At 52.8% G+C, this 17,579-nt stretch overlaps 2 protein-coding genes across 6 annotated transcripts; both read left to right on the forward strand.

The window, feature by feature from the left end:
* The first annotated feature begins 105 nt into the window (after nucleotides 1-105).
* Spred3 (sprouty related EVH1 domain containing 3) lies at nucleotides 106-11,459 on the forward strand. 3 transcript variants are annotated; one of them, XM_032894018.1, is made up of 6 exons: nucleotides 106-556; nucleotides 2,004-2,184; nucleotides 3,298-3,466; nucleotides 3,564-3,640; nucleotides 7,203-7,343; nucleotides 8,026-11,459. In XM_032894018.1, exons 1-6 carry the CDS (start codon nucleotides 288-290, stop codon nucleotides 8,692-8,694), a joined length of 1,506 nt encoding a protein of 501 aa, XP_032749909.1. In that variant the 5' UTR covers nucleotides 106-287; the 3' UTR covers nucleotides 8,695-11,459. The 3 variants fall into 3 exon arrangements, with proteins under 3 accessions (XP_032749909.1, XP_032749910.1, XP_032749911.1); XM_032894019.1 differs by having other exon boundaries at nucleotides 107-556; nucleotides 2,004-2,091; XM_032894020.1 differs by having other exon boundaries at nucleotides 474-552.
* A 2,397-nt stretch (nucleotides 11,460-13,856) lies between these two features.
* Fam98c (family with sequence similarity 98 member C) lies at nucleotides 13,857-17,422 on the forward strand. Of its 3 annotated transcripts, XR_004386947.1 has the most exons (9): nucleotides 13,857-13,967; nucleotides 14,066-14,211; nucleotides 14,287-14,421; nucleotides 14,732-14,937; nucleotides 15,385-15,462; nucleotides 15,543-15,659; nucleotides 16,373-16,736; nucleotides 17,072-17,228; nucleotides 17,326-17,422. XR_004386947.1 is itself a non-coding variant. In XM_032894021.1 (8 exons), exons 1-8 carry the CDS (start codon nucleotides 13,927-13,929, stop codon nucleotides 17,213-17,215), a joined length of 1,035 nt encoding a protein of 344 aa, XP_032749912.1. In that variant the 5' UTR covers nucleotides 13,857-13,926; the 3' UTR covers nucleotides 17,216-17,422. The 3 variants fall into 3 exon arrangements, 1 of the variants encoding a protein (XP_032749912.1); XR_004386946.1 differs by having other exon boundaries at nucleotides 17,072-17,422; XM_032894021.1 differs by having other exon boundaries at nucleotides 16,569-16,736; nucleotides 17,072-17,422.
* Nucleotides 17,423-17,579: the final 157 nt, after the last annotated feature.

A 17,579-nucleotide genomic window follows, 5' to 3' on the forward strand; every position in this document is an offset into this window, starting at 1 on the left:
TCCTGTCTTCCCTCCGGTAGCTCAGAAGGCTCACCCGCCCGCCCCTTCCGTGACGCACCCTCTCAGTTCCTTAAGCGTCCAAACCTCCTCCTAACTCAGGCTCCCAGGCCCCTCCCTTTTCGAACCCTGCCAGGCATCCCGCCCCTCCCATTCGGAGCCCAGACCGTGGACCACCTTCTCTCTAGAACCTTGAGACCAGGGTCTATTTTTGTTGCTTTCTCATATCATCAGGGACCAACCGTTCAGATAAGTCGAAAAGTGGGGATTCCCGTCTGGATCCCCAGAAAATGGGGGCTATAGGGGCTGTTCGTTGTAGCTCGAGCCGGTCTCTAGGACCCAGCGGGAATGTACGCCCGCCTTGCTTCTACCCCTCCCCCAGGCCGCCCCCTCCCCCACACGCGTCTTCCAGGTTCCCCCTCCCTCCCCCCTCGCCCCGGCTCCCGGTGCCCGTCTCCAGCGCCGCCGGAGCCAGCCAGGGAGCGGGAGCGAACAGGAGGAGGAGGAGGAGGAGGCCGCGTCGCCGCCGCTCGGAGCCCGGCCGGAGCCTCCCAGGCAGGTGCCAAGAGTGGCGAGGGGGCGGGGGGCTGAAGATACCGCCTGCCAGGGTGAGGGGGCAGCCAGGATCGCAGCTGTAACCCTCTGCCCACCCTTACGCCCGGCGGATACAGGCTGGGAGAACAAGGGGGGTGGGGGCACCAAACTACGCGGTAGCCATTTGGGGTACCAAATCTCCATTTGAGGGTCCTGGACTTCTTCCGAGGATGCCCCATTCACAAAATTCTGTCGTGGACCCTCGCCATTGAGGAACTCTGATGACTACTCTCCCCGGGAAAATAGATGTGTGGGAACATAGGACACCCCAAGATCTCAGTGCCCTATCTCAGCTAGGCCTTTGGGGGGGACCCCTGCCCTCTTTCCCTGCTTCACCTGTTGTTGGGGGAGGCGGGCGGACAAAGGAAGCAGTGTCACGTGACTACTCATTCACAAAATCCCATCCCATTGAGAAAAGGGGGCTGGGGGCGCTGTGGCCGCCCCTTCCCCTCCTGAACGGCTGGGGAAACCCGACATCCTGCAGGTGGGGGAGGGGGCTAGAACTCCTTGCCTGGGTTCCTAAGGTTGGGATTTCAGGGTTTATAAGCCTAGGGACAGTGGGGCTGAATGGTAATCCTGATTGCTGGGCGGAGGGCTACATCCCCTAAACTGGGGGCGGGGTGTTTCTGAAGGACGGGGGGGGGGCGAGGGGATGGATCATTATCTCCCCTCCCATCCCTCTTCCTTGGCTTTCCTCAACTGAGACCAACGGGAGCAGCCTTGATTTTTGTGAATGAAATGCTCCTTGCATCTTTTCGGTCGCGGGCTGCTGGCTTTCTCTGCCTCCATCTCTTTCTCGGCCTCTCTTTCTGGCCATTTCTGGTTCTCTCTCTGCTCCCTGCCCATCTCCCGGTTGCTGGGTGACTCAGTGAGCTTTGCATCCGGTCTCATTCATAAATCCGGGAAGGGGTGGGGGGGAAGCTAGGGTTTCTCACCCAGTTAGTGGCCTGGGCTACTGGGGTGCGGAGGCAGTGTTGGGGGCCCTGAAGCTGAGTTGATGGGTCCAGAGAAAATACATATGCGCAGGAATCCAGCTTTGAGGGGGGGGCAATGGGTGGGGCTATGGGTTTGTGTTGAGAGGGAAGGAGACTGGGGTTGAGGGGTATGAGCTGTAGGGGGAGGGGAAGTGGCAAACCCAGGCTATGGGGGTGGGGATAGGGGAAGGTGCTGAAAAGGTGGGGATGGCATGAAAAGGTAGATACGAAAAAGAAAGGTGGGCAAGATGTCATTAAGAAGAAAGAAGCCATGATAGAAGAAAGTGGGCAAGGGGTGGGTGTACTGGTGGCTTGAGGGTGAGGTAAATCCAGAGGTAAGAGGGAAAGGAGGAGGGCAGGGTTGGGGAGAACGCTCAAACTGGGAACAGGATTTGAGTTCACGGCCTGTGTTGTTTCTGTCCTCCCCACCTCCTCCAGGTACATGGTGCGGGTCCGAGCCGTGGTGATGGCCCGAGATGACTCCAGTGGGGGCTGGCTGCCTGTGGGGGGCGGGGGCCTCAGCCAGGTGAGCGTATGTCGGGTCCGAGGGGCCAGGCCCGAGGGGGGGGCCCGCCAGGGGCACTACGTCATCCACGGGGAGCGGCTTCGGGACCAGAAAGTGAGCCACCCTCGGGTGTGGGAGTGGGATGGGCTCTGGGGAAGGAGGGATGGGGCTGGGGAGGGGGTGGCAAGGAGAGGTCACACTGTCCCTCTACCACTGGGACTCAAAGTGGGCCGTGGGATGGAGTTGGGAATAAATAATCTGGTTTGTAAATTAAGAGCTGGGATTTGGGGGTGGGGTGAAGGATTAGGGACCTACTGTCCACTGCTTCTGTGGCTGTTTTATCACAGCTATTTCAGTAGTGACCTTCCTGCCCCTGATCATTTCTGCTCCTCCTCCAACCTTGGCCCGTTCCATAACGACCCAGCCCACACCCAACTCCCATCATGTTCCCTCTCTGCTCAGAATCCTCCTCTGGCCCCATCTTATTCACAGATGCTCGCCAGGAGACCGCAACCAGGTGGCCCTTGTCTGCCCTAAGTATCTGGAGGCATTTATGGGGTCTGCTTAGAAGTGTTGAATGTGGTTGACAGTCCTATGTCATGTGCTTCTAATCCCAGCACTAGGGATGTTGTAGCAGGAGGATAGGATTGTAAGGGTTCAGGCCAGCCTGGGCTAAGTAGTATAAACTTATCTTTAAAAAAAAAAAGCTTGGGGAAGGGGTACGTCTCAAAGCAGGGCAGGAGGAACAGTGTAGAGGAAGTGTTGATATCACACAAGGACATGGAGGGAACATAAAGGGTGGTCAGCATCCTGTGGACTGTCTAGAAGGTAACTATCTCTGAGGAAGGTTTCCAGGGATTAGTGAAGCACCAGAAGAGAAATGGTTGTAATATTTTGATGTGTTCAGTAAAGTGTAAATAATGTTTTCTCTTCAATCAAAAGACGCATCATTAGGGTATGAGAAAAGGTTATTTTTTTTTTTTAACATTTAATAAGATTTGAGGTTTCTCTTGGGCCATCAGAGGAAGAAATCAGATGGGGATAGAAGTGAAAGGATTGAAGGAATATTGTGGAATAGAGATACCATCTCCTAAAATGAGGGTATATTAGTGTTTAGGGATACCTGGAGTTGGGAATGCTGGGATGTACAGAGGGACAGATGTACAGAGGGTTGAAAGTCACGGGCATGGCTAGGGTTAGCTGACCTAGCCCCTTCCTGCCCCTCAGACCACCTTGGAGTGTACCCTGAGGCCAGGTTTGGTTTACAACAAAGTGAACCCTATCTTCCACCATTGGAGCCTGGGGGACTGCAAGTTTGGGCTGACGTTTCAGAGTCCTGCAGAAGCCGATGAGTTCCAGAAGAGCCTGCAGGCTGCGCTGGCTGCGCTGAGTCGAGGTGAGTGGTACAAGCCCAGACAGTCAGACTTAGGGACAGACACTTAGGGGAGAATCTGGGCTCTGGGGACTCACTTCTGCTCTTCTTCCCACCTTAGGCTCGCTGACTCCCTCCTCCTCTTCTTCCTCCTCCTCCCCTTCCCGAGATACTGCAGAGACTCCCTGCCCTCTGACGGTGAGTCTCGGGGTCCCTCTTCCATGGGAGGACAGTGGGTTGGTTCTAGTCTACAAATATCCCTAAATACTTGCTGTGTAGTCCACGAAAGGCCACATGCTAGGGACACAAAATCAGGCCCAAATGGATACTGGGCTAATTCAACTATGGTTCTGGTTTTTCTGTTCTTGTATATGCATTTATCTTTGAGATAGGGTCTAATGTATCCCAGACCAACCTCAAGCTCATTAGGTATCTGATGATAACCTTGATGTCAGTCCTCTTGAATGCTGGAGTTACTGGTGTGTCACCATATGTGGCCTCTTGTTTTGTCATTACTCATACATTTTGTTCAAGTGCTAAGAAGCACCCATACCAGGCAGTGTTTTAGGCACCAGGGATATAGAAGCAAGCTTCCTTTTGTCTCGGTGCTTTAGAGAAAAAGATAAAATATAAAAAGAAATAAATGTTAAAATAACTACATGGACAAATGAATTGCTAATTCCTTTTGTTCTGGTTTTCTGAGACAGGGTTTCTCTGTGTAGCCCTGGCTGTCCTGGAACTCACTCCATAGACCAGGCTGGCCTCAAACTCAGAGATCAACTTGCCTCTGGCTCCTAAGTGCTGGGATTTAAGGCATGTGCCAACAATGCCCTTCCACAAATCGATAATTCTATTGTCTATTTATTGCCCGAGCTGCAGGCTTATAAACGTGGAGTCATCTTTGGCTCCCTTGGTTTTGTTTTGGTTTTTGTTGTTGTTGTTGTTGGTGGTGGTTTTTTGTTTGTTTGTTTGTTTGTTTGTTTGCTTGACAGGGCCTTGTTACACAGCCCAGGTCATGTGACCCAGGGACAGATGGTGTACGGTTGTATATGCTACTGTAAGAACTTATTCAATTACATTGAGTGATAGTGCCTTGGGCACTGAGTTAGGGGAAGTTTGATGGCGCTAACCATCTAGAAGCCCCTGGCTCTGTTGGAGAAACTGGTGAGAGTCTGACAATGAGAAGCTGATAGGTCCGTTAGGAGGTGGAGTTAGCCTAGGTCTCCTGACCTTCCATTTCCGTCTCCCAAGGGTGGGTTACAGGTACACCACCACGCTGGACTGACTCTTGTTTCTTTCCTGCTTCCCATAGAATCTGTCACAATATTGGTTCTGTTTTCTTTCTTCAAAAATTTTTTTTCAAATGTGTGTGAGTGCTTTGCCTGCATGTATGTCAGGGGACCCACTTGTATCCCTAGTGCCCAAGGAGGCCTGACAAGGGTGTTGGATTAGCCTGGAATTCAGTTACAGTGATTGTGAGCTGCTGTGTGTGTACTACAAATCAAACCAGGATTCTCTGAAGGAGCAGCCAGTGCTTTTAACTGCCTTCCCACCCTCCTTCCTCCCTCCCCTCTTCCCTCCCTCCCTCCCTATCTTTCTTTTTTTTCTTTCTCTGTATTGGGGCTCAAACTCAGGGTCTTATACATGCTGGGCAAGTACTCTACCACTGAGTTATAGCCCTAGCCTAGGTTCTACTTTCAAAATGATTAGAATCTGTTCTCCACACTCTAGTGTCTGATCTCATCTTCCAAACACACACACGTGCACGCACACACACACACACACACACACAAACACACACACACAGTGGGATATAGGGGTGAATTGCTAAGGGGGCTTTTATCAATGGCTGAGTCTGATTGATCATACCCTTTCCCCATTCAGAACCTTCCCATGGCACATAGGGTCCATCTGGGCCTGGGCTGGTCTACCCCTCATCTTCTTGTCACGTCAGACTCCTCACTGTCATTGCAACAGGGTTGGTGTATTCCTGTTCTGGGGTCCTTCTGTCCAGTACACGTCTTCAGACATGACTTATAATCTTTTTTTCCCCCCAAGGCTTTATACAAATGTCTTCTTGGTGGCTTTACTGAGCAACCTATTTAAAATTGCATTCTTAAGCCAGGATGGGGCTTGCTTGGTTAGGGAAGCACTAGCCTAGCGTGCACAGAGCCCTGGCTTTGATTCTGCAGCTGGCATCTGTAACCTCAGCCCTAGGGAAGTGGAGTCAGGCGGATAGAAATTCAAGGTCATCCTTGGGCTATGTTAGAATTTTGAAGCCAGCTTGGAATATATAAAGCATTTTCTCCAGGTAAACACATGACTTTATATCCCAGCACTTGGGAGACAGAAGCGGGTGGCAGGTGGATTGCTTATAGGGTTGAGGCCAGCCTGGTCTACCAAGAAAAATTCTGTCTCAAAGAGCAAACGAAACCTTTCCATGTCAGACCACTCCTCAGTTACAACCGCCGATGTCCCTTACTTGGTTGTAATCTCCTCTCCCTTCTAAGACAGCTTTCTTTCTTTTTGTAAAAAAATGAATCATTTATTTTTATTTTCATGTACATGTATGTATGAGGATGTTAGATTACCTGTAGCTGCTATGTGGTTGCTGGGAATTGAACCCGGGTCCTCTGGGAGAGCACTCGGTGCTCTTAACTTATGAGTCACCTCTCCAACCCCCTGAGACAGTTTTCTTCTGTTTCCTACCCTCCCTCTACTGCTAGCACGTCAGCTCCCAGAGGCCAAGGATCTTTTGCTAGTACCTTGCTTCACCTCGTGGTGCCTAAAACAGTGCCTAGTACCCGTTGTTAGGCAAATGGGCCGAATAAATTGAACGGAGTGATACTGAACGAGACGCAGAGCGTTTATGAGGGTTTATGAGAATATTGAGAGAACATAACTAGTTCCTTAGGTCAGAGCGAGTCAGTCTCAAGGTCATGAGGGACGGAGGTGGCTCTCCAGCAATCGTGCACAGTTCCTGTGTGTGAGGCTCTTCTGGCATGCTGTGTGGTACTCGGGGGGATATAGACAGATGAGGCAGGAGGTTACAGGAAAGGGGGCAGAGGGCCTGGAAGTGGGGTTTCAGCTGGTAAAGTACAAGGCCTGGTTTGGGTGGAAGAAAGATGTCCAGGCAGGCAAACTATCCTTTTGAGATGTAGTGAAAATGAAGCTGCAATGTACTGGTGGGCCAAGGAAGTGGGCTTCCAGGAAGGAGAGTATGGTGGGGTGGCCCTTCCAGTAGCTTGGTGATCTGAGCTATTAGGGGTCTAGTAAAAACGGTGCCCATATCCAGAGTCCGGATGGCACACACCTATAATCCCAGCTACACCTGAGGAAAGGCAAGATGATTTTGAGTTTGAGGCCTGGGCTAAGGGTGGTGGATCTGATGTGGTGGAACCCACTGTGAGGGACTGGGAGAGTGGCTAAATGGTAGATGTTTGCCCAGACTCCACTAGCAAGGGGCTAGTATAGGGACAGCTGTTGCCTAGAAGCACCAGTGGGGGACTGTATCGAGCCTAGGCTGTAGAGGAAACTGTAAGAGGGAGCTGTCCTCAACACATCCTTAAGAATAGGTACTATGATGACCCCCATTTTAAGAGGACACTTGTCACACAACCTGTCTGTAGCAGAGCAAAGGTTTAAGCCCAGACCTCCTGGCTGTAGAGCACTTGCTCTGGATAGAAGGGAGGTCTATGTAAGGGCATCTTTCTTTGGTTGGGAAACTCCCCTGCACTGAGGCCTCACCAATCTCCCTCAGTCCCATGTGGACAGCGACTCCTCCTCCAGTCACAGCCGCCAGGAGACTCCACCCACAGCTGTCGCTCCCATTGCCACAGTGGAGTCAGCAACTGCCTTTCCACCGGCCACGCCCCCACAAAGGCGCCGCTCCTCTGCTCAGGTACGACTTCCTCTTCTGCCCTCCGCCCTCCGCCCCTCTGCTGTAAGCCTGGATAGAATTGGACAGCTCCCTAAGCTGACTGCAGCAGAAGCCCAACTGTATGATAAGGGACACAGCTCCCAGGAAATGGCCAGCCTGACTGTGGAGTAGAAAGGTGGTAGTGGAGTAGAAAGGGCCTGGGTTTGGGGCTGGGGATGTAGCTTGGCAATAGAGTGCTTGCCTAGCAAGTGGGAAGGTGCTGGAGGCGCTGGGTCGGAAACAGACTCCTGGGCTCCTGAGAGCTGGTAGGAACTTCCAAGTGTATCTAGCTCTCTGGGAAATTTAAGGGCTGTGTAGTTTACGCAGGGATTTGGGGGGTGACATGGACAGGTTTTCTAACATGTTAGAAGGTGTTAGAAGTAAAAAGACTGTTTACTTTATCCGGAAGGAGGGACTTGGGGTTGAGAGTGACCGAACTGGGAAGTCTTACTAGGCCCGTAAGGTGTGTGTTTGCTGTCTATCTTGCTGTCTCTGTGAGCATGAGGAACCCCGAGCCCAAGAGAGTTCAGGGGAACACAGTCCCTTCTGACGATGCCTTCTGCTTGCATTCTGGGATTTTGGGTCTTCCGAACCTGGGTAGCCTATGGGTATTGAGTAAATTGCAGATCTCCCTAACCTGACCTCCTTGTCCTTGGCTCTGCAGAGCTACCCTCCGCTTCTACCGTTCACTGGGATTCCAGAACCTTCAGAGTCTCTAGCTGGGGCAGGGAGCCAGGGCTGGGGCGGCCGTGGCTATGAGGACTACCGGCGATCTGGACCACCGCCTCCACCTCTTGCCCTGTCTACCTGCGTTGTGCGCTTTGCCAAGACTGGTGCATTGAGGGGTGCAGCCCTGGGTCCCCCAGTGTCACTCCCTGCCCCTCTCACAGAGGCTGCACCCCCAGCACTCCCTGCTCGTCCACCCCCAGGCCCAGGCCCTACCCCTGCTCCAGCCAAAGCCTCCCCGGAGGCTGAGGAGGCTGCGCGCTGTGTGCACTGCCGAGCACTCTTCCGCCGCCGGGCAGATGGGCGTGGTGGTCGCTGCGCAGAGGCCCCCGACCCAGGTCGCCTGCTAGTGCGCAGGCTCAGCTGCCTGTGGTGCGCTGAGAGCTTGTTGTACCACTGCCTGTCGGACGCCGAGGGTGACTTCTCCGACCCGTGTGCTTGTGAGCCAGGCCACCCGCGCCCTGCTGCGCGTTGGGCTGCTCTGGCTGCTCTATCCCTGGCAGTGCCCTGCCTCTGTTGCTATGCGCCCCTGCGCGCCTGTCACTGGGTTGCAGCACGGTGTGGCTGTGCGGGCTGTGGGGGTCGCCACGAGGAGGCTGCACGGTGAGGATTGTTGGGCTGGTTTGGAAAATCGGTCTGAAAACCCAAAATTTGAAGGCCTGGGACCCTGAACTCCATATGAACCTAAAACCCAAACTTAGGTACAACTGGAACTTGAATGCTTTGAGAGATCCCGGATCTGGTACCTGGACCCCAAACTGAGGACTGAGATCCCCAGACCCAGCTTCATCAGGGTGTCTGTCCACCCGAAATCCTGAATTCTGGATTCTCCCTCCCTCTTCCCCACTGAGGAAACTTAGGAGACTTAGGACATCTCAAACGTTGCATCTCAAGGGGCCCAGGAGCTCACATCCCTGAGACCTGGGGATCTTGGACCCTGACTTTGTCTAAATGCCCAACCCAGACTTCAGGTCGTTTCTTGACATTGTAAACACTCATATTACGGTCCCCCAAATTAGTCAAGAGTTGCTAAAACTTGACCCTATATAAAATGACTTAGACCTTGAGACCAGAGACCGAAAATCACCAGAAATTGGTCCCTGAATTTTCACCTGAGACCCGGTATCTGCACATTTAGCTGCTCTTATAACCCCAGGACCTGGAGACACCAAACCCTCCTGGTTAAGAGACACCAGGGGGGTTTGGAATCACCAGATACTGACCTGAAGTTTACCGACTCCTACAAGTCCAGACATTGCCGTCAGTTCATGTGCAAGTGACCCACAAATTCCCTAGCACCCCAGATTTAAAATGCATTAACTCCTTAGATATCCTCAGATGAGGTATTTTCTGACCAAAATGACTTGGGGTGCCCTTTTCAGAGCTCATCAAGGTCCAGATATCAGACACCAAGATGCTGGGGAGCCAGGACCAAACACCTACCCCTCATGGGTGGGCTCTGAGGTACCTGGTACCCTTAAGTATATGGTTGAAGGCCAGTAGCATTTTGGGCCCAACACACTGGTTTGTAGAGATTAGCTAACCTTCCATTTTCTCTTAGGCCTGAATTTTAAGACCCCGTATATTCTGAAAACATCGGCTTCCTTCTGTCTACATTCCCCATTCACCAAGTTGGGTGGGAGCCTGGAACTTAGAAGATGTGGTGGTCATGGTAACCCAGGTCCTTCAGCCCTTGACTCTCAGCCCTAGAGCAAATCTAAGGTGCTTTAAGAGCACTGGATCTAAGACCCCGAGATATCACTGGGCTCTAGGTGCAGAGGTCAAGTTCCCCACAATCTTGGGATTGGCTGTGGCTGGTCACCTTGGTCGCTTCATACCAGAGACATTAAGCAACAAGGTGCCCCAGGATTCCAGCACCTTTGGGCTCCAGATGTTCTTGAACTCAAAGCACTTCTAGACTAATGAAGCCCCCATACCTCACCACCTCATGCCCCCCACCCCCGTGTCCTGCCATCCAGAGGCCCATAAAATTGGAATGTCCCAGCAATGCCCAGATTCCCACCCATTCCCCCTTTTTCCTCGGGCGGGGCACTTGTGCCAGTGTAAATTCAGATTCTGGAATCTGGGACCACACAGCTGTTTCCTTTTCCCTTCTCTAGGGCCTGGCTTTGCCATGGAGGATTGATTGTACGTGGGCTGTCAGCTCAGCAAAGGCAGGCAGCTGCAGGGGTCAAGCAGAAGTAGCAGAGAAGGCCTACCCTTTGCACACCAGTACTTCTGGGGCCAGCAATTGCTCCACAGAAGCCCCGCTCTGGCCCTCATCCCTAACCTGGCAGATTTCCCACACCATAACCCCTAGTACATTCAGGTCCCCTCTCCCGTGAATCTTTTCCATCTCAGTTGGGAGTCGCTCTGGAAAGGTCAGTATTGTTTTGGGCACTTCCCCAAGGAAAAGAGAGGTGCCACAGACTCTCTACCCTAAGTAGAGACACTAGGATCTGCTGTCCTGGATAGGAGAACCAAGGTTTCAGAGCCAATACAGTCTCAATGGTTCATGGGCTTAGGACTCATATCTGGCCCTAAGCACCTGGGAATGTGCACTTGAACCATTCTTCATTACCCAGACTTGGGTGGCCTTGTAGGGATTCAAGGGATTAATATTTGTGTCACTTCCTTTAACTTATTAACTATTTATTGTATCCGGAACCTGTGATTCAGCTCCCTGAAGCAGACCCTGGGATGGATGAGAGAAAATGGGAAGAAGGGGGTGTTCTTCCCATCCCCATTCTTCCCAGCTCTCATCAATGTCAGACCCACCAGAGCTGAGGGCGGAGGGACTGGGGGCTGGGGCAGCCTGGGTCCCCATCCCTTCTTTGTGCCTCGGTCTCCCCCCTTCCATGGTAAGCGGGGGAAGCTCCATTCTTAACCTACCTCGTTTTGGGAAGGGGTGGGGAGGGGGACCAGAGTGCTGTATGGTGCTGTGAGATCTTCAGATTAAGCAGTGGGGACTTGGGGAAGGTTCCCTAGTTCCCCATCTCCCAGTACCCCCTCTCCCAGGTCCCCCAGCCCTGTTCCTTGTCGATACCCACCTCTGATCCATGATTACCTTCCACTGCCCCCATATCTGGGGTGCATAGAGGACTGAACTCTGGGGGCCAGGAAGACCTCAGATCCTGGAGCTCCTGAGCCCAATTTTCCAGCTGCTTGCCCCTCAGATTGGATGCTTGCCCCCCAGATTTTGGGGGAGGTACGCCAACATTTATCTTCCTGATCTTGATTCCCAGCCAGTTTGTGACTTTGTCAGTGGCAGGGCAGGCTGAAGTGGAAGGAGGACAGGGGGGCCAAAGATCCAGCCTTGTCATTGGGGGAGGGGGGCTTGAGATCTGCTCCAAGAAATGTCTGTGACCGTGTCTCAGCCTGGTCTTTATTCATGTTGGCGCGCCCTGTGCCCTTTTTTACCGGAAGGGCTTGACTTTACTCCTCTTCCCCTATACATCCTTCAGTCCCAAACTGGTCACACAGCTGGGTTTATCTGTCCAGTCAAGTACATTTACTAAATCCCTAATGTGTCAGGCCCCCTTGTGACTGGTGGCGACACAGTGAACAACGGGAGGGGAGGGGTTCCACGGGTGTGTGTAGGGGTCAACCAGCACCAGCTATTAAGGTAGGAATTGTGGCTGCTAGGTTGGGAGTAGATTTTTAGCAAGGCGGATCCTGGGAAAGGAGGGTGAAGAGGCTTTGTGTGACATTGTATATGCTTTGTCACCTCCACGAGTGAGACAGGACCACAGGAAGGCTCCTGGCACTGATTTACATTTCAAAGGCTGTAGCTGTGGGAAGACTGCCCCTGTGGTGGTGCAGGTTGTGACTGTGAGGGAAGAGGGGGCGTTAATGGACGTCTGGAAAGACTCCATATATTTAAAAGAAGCTATTCTGTGTGTATGGTTGCTCATGGGTATGTGTGTGCACCACCTGGTGCTCTGGTACCTGGTCCCCTAGAACTGAGCCACGTAAGCCATGTGGTGGCTGGGAACTGAACCCAGATCCTCCGTAAGCACTCTCGCTTAGCTCTCTCTCCAGAGTCCATAGATTTATATATGGAGTTTGAAAGAGAGCTGAGAATGTAGCTCAGCGGTGGAACACATGCTTAGCACGGGCAAGGGCTTAAGGTAAGGACCCAACACCAAAAGGAGTAAAGGTTATTAGCCCAAGGTTTGTTGTTTTTTTTTTGTTTGTTTTTGTTTTTTGTTTTTTTAAGATTCAAAAATATGTGGTTACATGCATGTGAGCTGGAGTTACAGGTGCTTGTGGGCCACCTACACACACACATCCTAGAAGAACACACATCTAAGCCACCATTTCAAACAGATTTATTTTGTACTTATGTACATGGTGCCATACCAGAAGCCAAAAGAGCATTTTGGGTCCTCTGGTGCTTATGAAACTCCAGAGGTCAGTGCTGGGAACCAGTTTTCCAGAGAACAGCTAGTCCAGTTCCTCTACTTGGTTTTTGTTTTTGTTTGTTTTTTGACAGTTTCCTTGTATAGCCCTGGCTGTCCTGGAACTCACTCTATAGACCAAACCTGCCTCTGCCTCCCTAGTTCTGTGATTAAAAGCGTATGCCACCACAACCTGGCTTGTTGTTAACCGAGGGTGGATGCATCAAGCCCTTTTAAGCACCTTAACATAAGGACTATAATCCTCACAGACACCTTTAAGAATGAGTGAAAGAGTGGGTGTGACACAAGCCTGTAGTCTTAGACCTTGGGAGGCTGGGAGGGTCTTAGACAGTGAGGTCAGACTCCATTTAATTTATTAATGGCTGGAGAGGTAGCTCAGTGGTTAAGAAAGCACTGGTTCTTGCAGAAGACTTGGGTTTGGTTCCCAGCGCCCACATGATGGTTTACAACCACTTAGAACTCCAGTTGCAAGGGACTGTAAGACTAGTTTCTGTGGGCACAAGGTGTACGGGTGCACACGTGTGTACACACACACACACACACACACACACACACACAAACATTCATACACATAAAATAAATTTAAAAGTATATGTTGCCCTTGGACCCCAATCGAAAACCAGTTTGGCAGGAACATGAGCTGGCAAATGAAGTCAACTCCAGTCCCATCGGCTTGCCACTCCCCGAGGATGTAGTCTCTTTTTTTTTTTTTTGGTTCTTTTTTTCGGAGCTGGGGACCGAACCCAGGGCCTTGCGCTTCCTTGGTAAGCGCTCTACCACTGAGCTAAATCCCCAGCCCCGAGGATGTAGTCTCTTAATGGCATCTGCTTCCTCTGCCTACAAAGGCAGAGAGGATGGCTAGCATTGGAACCCACTGTGAGATGGAAGGAGGGCCTGGCTGTGGTGGGAGAGTGGATGTGAAGGTGTGCTGATAGTCTAATCCTAAAGTGGAAGAAAAGGAAACAAGTTGGACGGAGTGCACTAAAACCAAAGGGCAGCTGGCGTGTCACATGCCTGTCAACCAGCAAACCGAAGGAAAAAGCAGGACCAAGAGGCCAGCCCGAGCTACATATATGTATACATCGAGACCCTGCCTCCAAAACATTTAAATGTAAAAAGAGCAGAGGGGCAGAGGGGAGAGGTAAACAAGTTGCCTTTTGCTTTTACGTGCCCGACAGTAGGGACACTCAAGTCTCTTGCGACCTCGGGGATCCAAACCTCAAGCTGTAATATTTACAACCCTGGACAAGTTACATGAAGGTCGCGCGTGGCGCGCACCAAGCCAATAGGAGCGCCGAAGCGCCTTCGCACGAGAATGTGATTGGATAAAGACGGGCGGGAGGAGGCGGAGAGAGGAGGGGGCGGAGCCTGTCTCAGACGGAAGGGGGCGCGCTCACGGGGTCGCAGGCGGAGTTGCTATGGATGGAGCCGCGGTAGCCAGTGACCTGCTGACACTGGGGTAAGGGATTTTGCGGTTTGGCCTGGGGTACGGGAAGGGCGCACTCGCCTGGATACGCGGAAGCAGAGGGACTCGCACTGACGCGCGCCCCGCCGCAGGTACGATGCCCTCCCAGAGGGGGCGTCTCGGGGCCCCGCGTGTGCGGACTTCAGGGCGCTGTGCGCGCGACTGGCGGCGGAGCTGACGACTCTGGGAGCTGTGGAGCGGCGAGAGGAGGGCACCGCGGTTCTCGGCGCCGGCCACGGTGCGTGAAATGCTGGGTGGACGGCGGGTGGAGCCGCGGAACCCGCTGCTCCCTGATGGCTTCTTCCTCCCGCAGGCCCGGACGCAGAGGAAGAGTTCCTGCGGCAGTTGGCTGGCCTGCTGCGGGCGTTGCACTGCCCGGATCGCGCGCTCTGCGGCGGAGACTGCGCCACCGTGCTGCGGGAGCCCGGTGGCGGCCTGCGCCTGCTGCGTGAGCGAGCCGGAAAGGCCCGGGGAGGCGGCGGTGGGCGGGGCCCTGAAGGGGGCGGGCTCGCACTCTGAGACTGGACTCTCAGGGGCGTGGCCAAAGCTTTGTGCTGAGCTTGAAGGCCACAGGTAGAGAGACTGGTTCGGGCTAGGTTAGAATTCTGACTAGGGCCTCTGAAAGCTTTAATGCGTTGAGTTAAACGCCAGTCGGTTGGTTCTGAAGTGGACCCACACCCTCCAGTGTAAGCGGGTGAGGCTTACTCTGGGGGAGGGGCCAAGGTTCTGGTTGGGCATTGACCTACTCCTATTTCTAGGGTTTCTTTGCTCTGAGCTCCAGGCTGCTCGCCTCTTGCATCTAAAGCTCCAGCGTGATCCTAGCCCTGTGCCGTCCTTTGGAGAAGGCACAAAGGAGGGAAATGGCATGGTTCAGGAACTGATGCTAACTCTTAAAGCCCTGGGGCTTCCTAGACCCCTGCGTGGAACCCTGGCTAGCCAGCTACTTCGGGAGTTTCATGACAAGGTAGAGAGACAGAGACCCCTCTTGAGGTACCTTACTTGTGGAGAGGACCCCAAACCAGCGCTAGAAAGTATGACCCAACCACAGGGACCATTCTTTCTAATTCGCTTTTGCTGTGATAAAAACACTGACCAAAGCCATCTCAGGGAGGAAACGGTTTGTTTCCCTTTACAAGTTACAGCCCATCATTGAAGGAACCCAAGGCAGGAACTCAAGCCTCAAGCCGACCATGCAGGAACGGCGTTTACTAGCTCATGCCTTCTGGCTTGGTCAGCTTATCTCTTTTGTGCAGCCAGGCCCATCTACAAAGGGACAGCACTGTCCAGAGGGGCTAGGCCCTCCTGTTAATGCCTCTGAGACCTGGGTTCACACGGCTGAGGGGAAACTAGAGCCCTTGAAAACATCCATCCTGTTTGCGTCTCACTGACTTCCAATGATCCCCCCCCCCAGATCTCTGAGCTGCTGCCTGCCCTGCCCCCAGAGTCCATGAAGCCCCTCCTTAACTCGCCACTGGATGCATCTCGATGGGTGAGGGCATGTGTGGACGGCTGTGAACAGTATCCACCCACAGATGGGACCCCAGGTGTGACTAAAGCCTCTCCTTCCAGGAAGCCCTGGAGGCTTTGTCCCAAAGCCTGACTGAACAGTACGGCTGCCGTCGCTGCCTCCTCCTGAAGCGCCTGGACCTCACAACATCTGCTTTCCACTGGGGCGATCGGGCAGAGGTGTGGGAACCGTCGCAAGAATCAATAAGCAGGCCACCTAGGGAAGCTCAGCTGCAGGGAAGGGGGCTGAGGGTGCAGACTGTGTACTCTTGGGGATGCTGGGGACCAGGCCACTTAGGATCGTAAGATTTCATTTTTCATTCTATGTGTTTTACTTAGATGTGTATGCACAATGATGTACATGCAGCATTCACAGAGGCCAGAGTGGGTGTTAGATCCCTTGGAACTGGAGCTATAGAAGGTTGTGAGCCACCTCGTGGGTACTGGGAACCGAACCCAGGTCTTCCTAAAGAGCAGTAAGCTCCCCGAATGTCGAGCCATCTCTCCAGCCCACACTTTAGAATCTTACAGGGTTCAAGACTTCTAGATTTCCAGGGCCTCCAGGGCATTCTAAGAATGTCCAGCCCTCAGCTGTGTAACAAAATAGTAAGACTGTCTTAGCTGGTTTTGTGTAGCCACAACAAAATGCCAGGAACCCAGAACTTTTTAAGGAAAAACAAAGTTCTTTTTGGCTTATGGTTTTGAAGGCTGAAACATGCAGGCTTGGACAGGTCGATCTGGCCAGAGCTCCATGTCATGCCATCGTAACATAATAGGACTTACAGGAATCCCTCCAAAGGTGGTGGCCTGTGGCTGTCAGCCAGACTCGATCTCTGTCTCTTACTCTGTCAACCACTTCTAAGATTTTGTTTCTGCTTCAACTTGCCATGTAGCCGAGGATGATCCTGACAACCTCTCCTGATCCTTCCTCTTCCCTAGTACTGAGATTCCAGTACTACACCACCTCAGCCAGCTCTCCACCCCAGCACATGCACCTTGGAGAAGGCAGCCCCTCTGAAGCACACAGAGACCCTGAGTAGGGGTGAGCTCTTGGGCACCTTCTCCATGTATGCCCTTCCCCTGCTCTAGGCCCACGGAGAGGTCATGAAGGCAGTGCTCTGCCCAATCCGAGGGCTTCTGACTCCAGAGTCTGATGTCTCTACCGCACATGTTCTGGCTGCCCGAGCTGACCTTTCTCGCCTGGTCCCAGCTACCAGTGTGGCTGCCCGACGAGGGACCAGCTGTGCAATCAACAAGGTGGGCACACCTGTGACAGGGGAAAGTCTGGGCACCCTTCACCTTTAGATTGGCCTTTTGGGGTATCCCGCGGTCCAGTGTTCTCCTTGGTTCCTGGCCTCTGGACTCAACTGGATTCAAACTACCCACTCGACATGGCAGGGTTTCTCTGTGTAGCTCTTACTGTCTTGGAACTGGCTCCGTAGCCCAGGCTAGCCTCCAACTCATCATGTAGCCAGAGGCTGGATTGAAACTCTCAACCTTCCTCCGCTTCCCAAATGGTAGGATGTTGGGCTGCACCAGCACACCCAGCTCTTTTTACCTCCTACTGAAACTCAAGTCTAATAAATTCTCAGGTGCTTATGGGTGATGTGCCAGACCGTGGGGGGCGCCCAGGCGAGCTGGAGGCTCCCATGCCTACCTGGAAGAGCCGAAGAGAGGATGGAGGAAGGGGGAAAGCTGGCCAGCAGCGCTGGGGCCACAGAAAGAAGAAGAAGTAAAGGGCCTTCCAGGGTCGGTTGCAGGTTCTGTTGGGTGCTGACGCCGCTGTCAATCCTTGGGGGGCCACTGAGGGTTGTCTTTGGCAAGCCTTCTCTTCCCTGTCCCGCAGGTCCTAAATGCCCTACACCCAGCCACCACTCCACACCATGAACCATGAACTATGAACCGTGTTGTGTGAAAAATAAATTTAATTCTTTCGATTGTTATAGGTTCTTGTTTCTGTTGGAAACCAGGTCAGGGGGTGTATGGGTTTGTGGAGGGGCAGCGGATTTCCACCCCCAAGTCCGGACAAGCCTTCTGGTTCTGATGGGGGTGTGGGAAAAGACACATTGAAGCATCATCAGACCAGGACTTTATAGCGCT

Source organism: Rattus rattus, chromosome 2 (genome assembly GCF_011064425.1).
Source record: "Rattus rattus isolate New Zealand chromosome 2, Rrattus_CSIRO_v1, whole genome shotgun sequence".
NCBI lineage: Eukaryota > Metazoa > Chordata > Mammalia > Rodentia > Muridae > Rattus > Rattus rattus.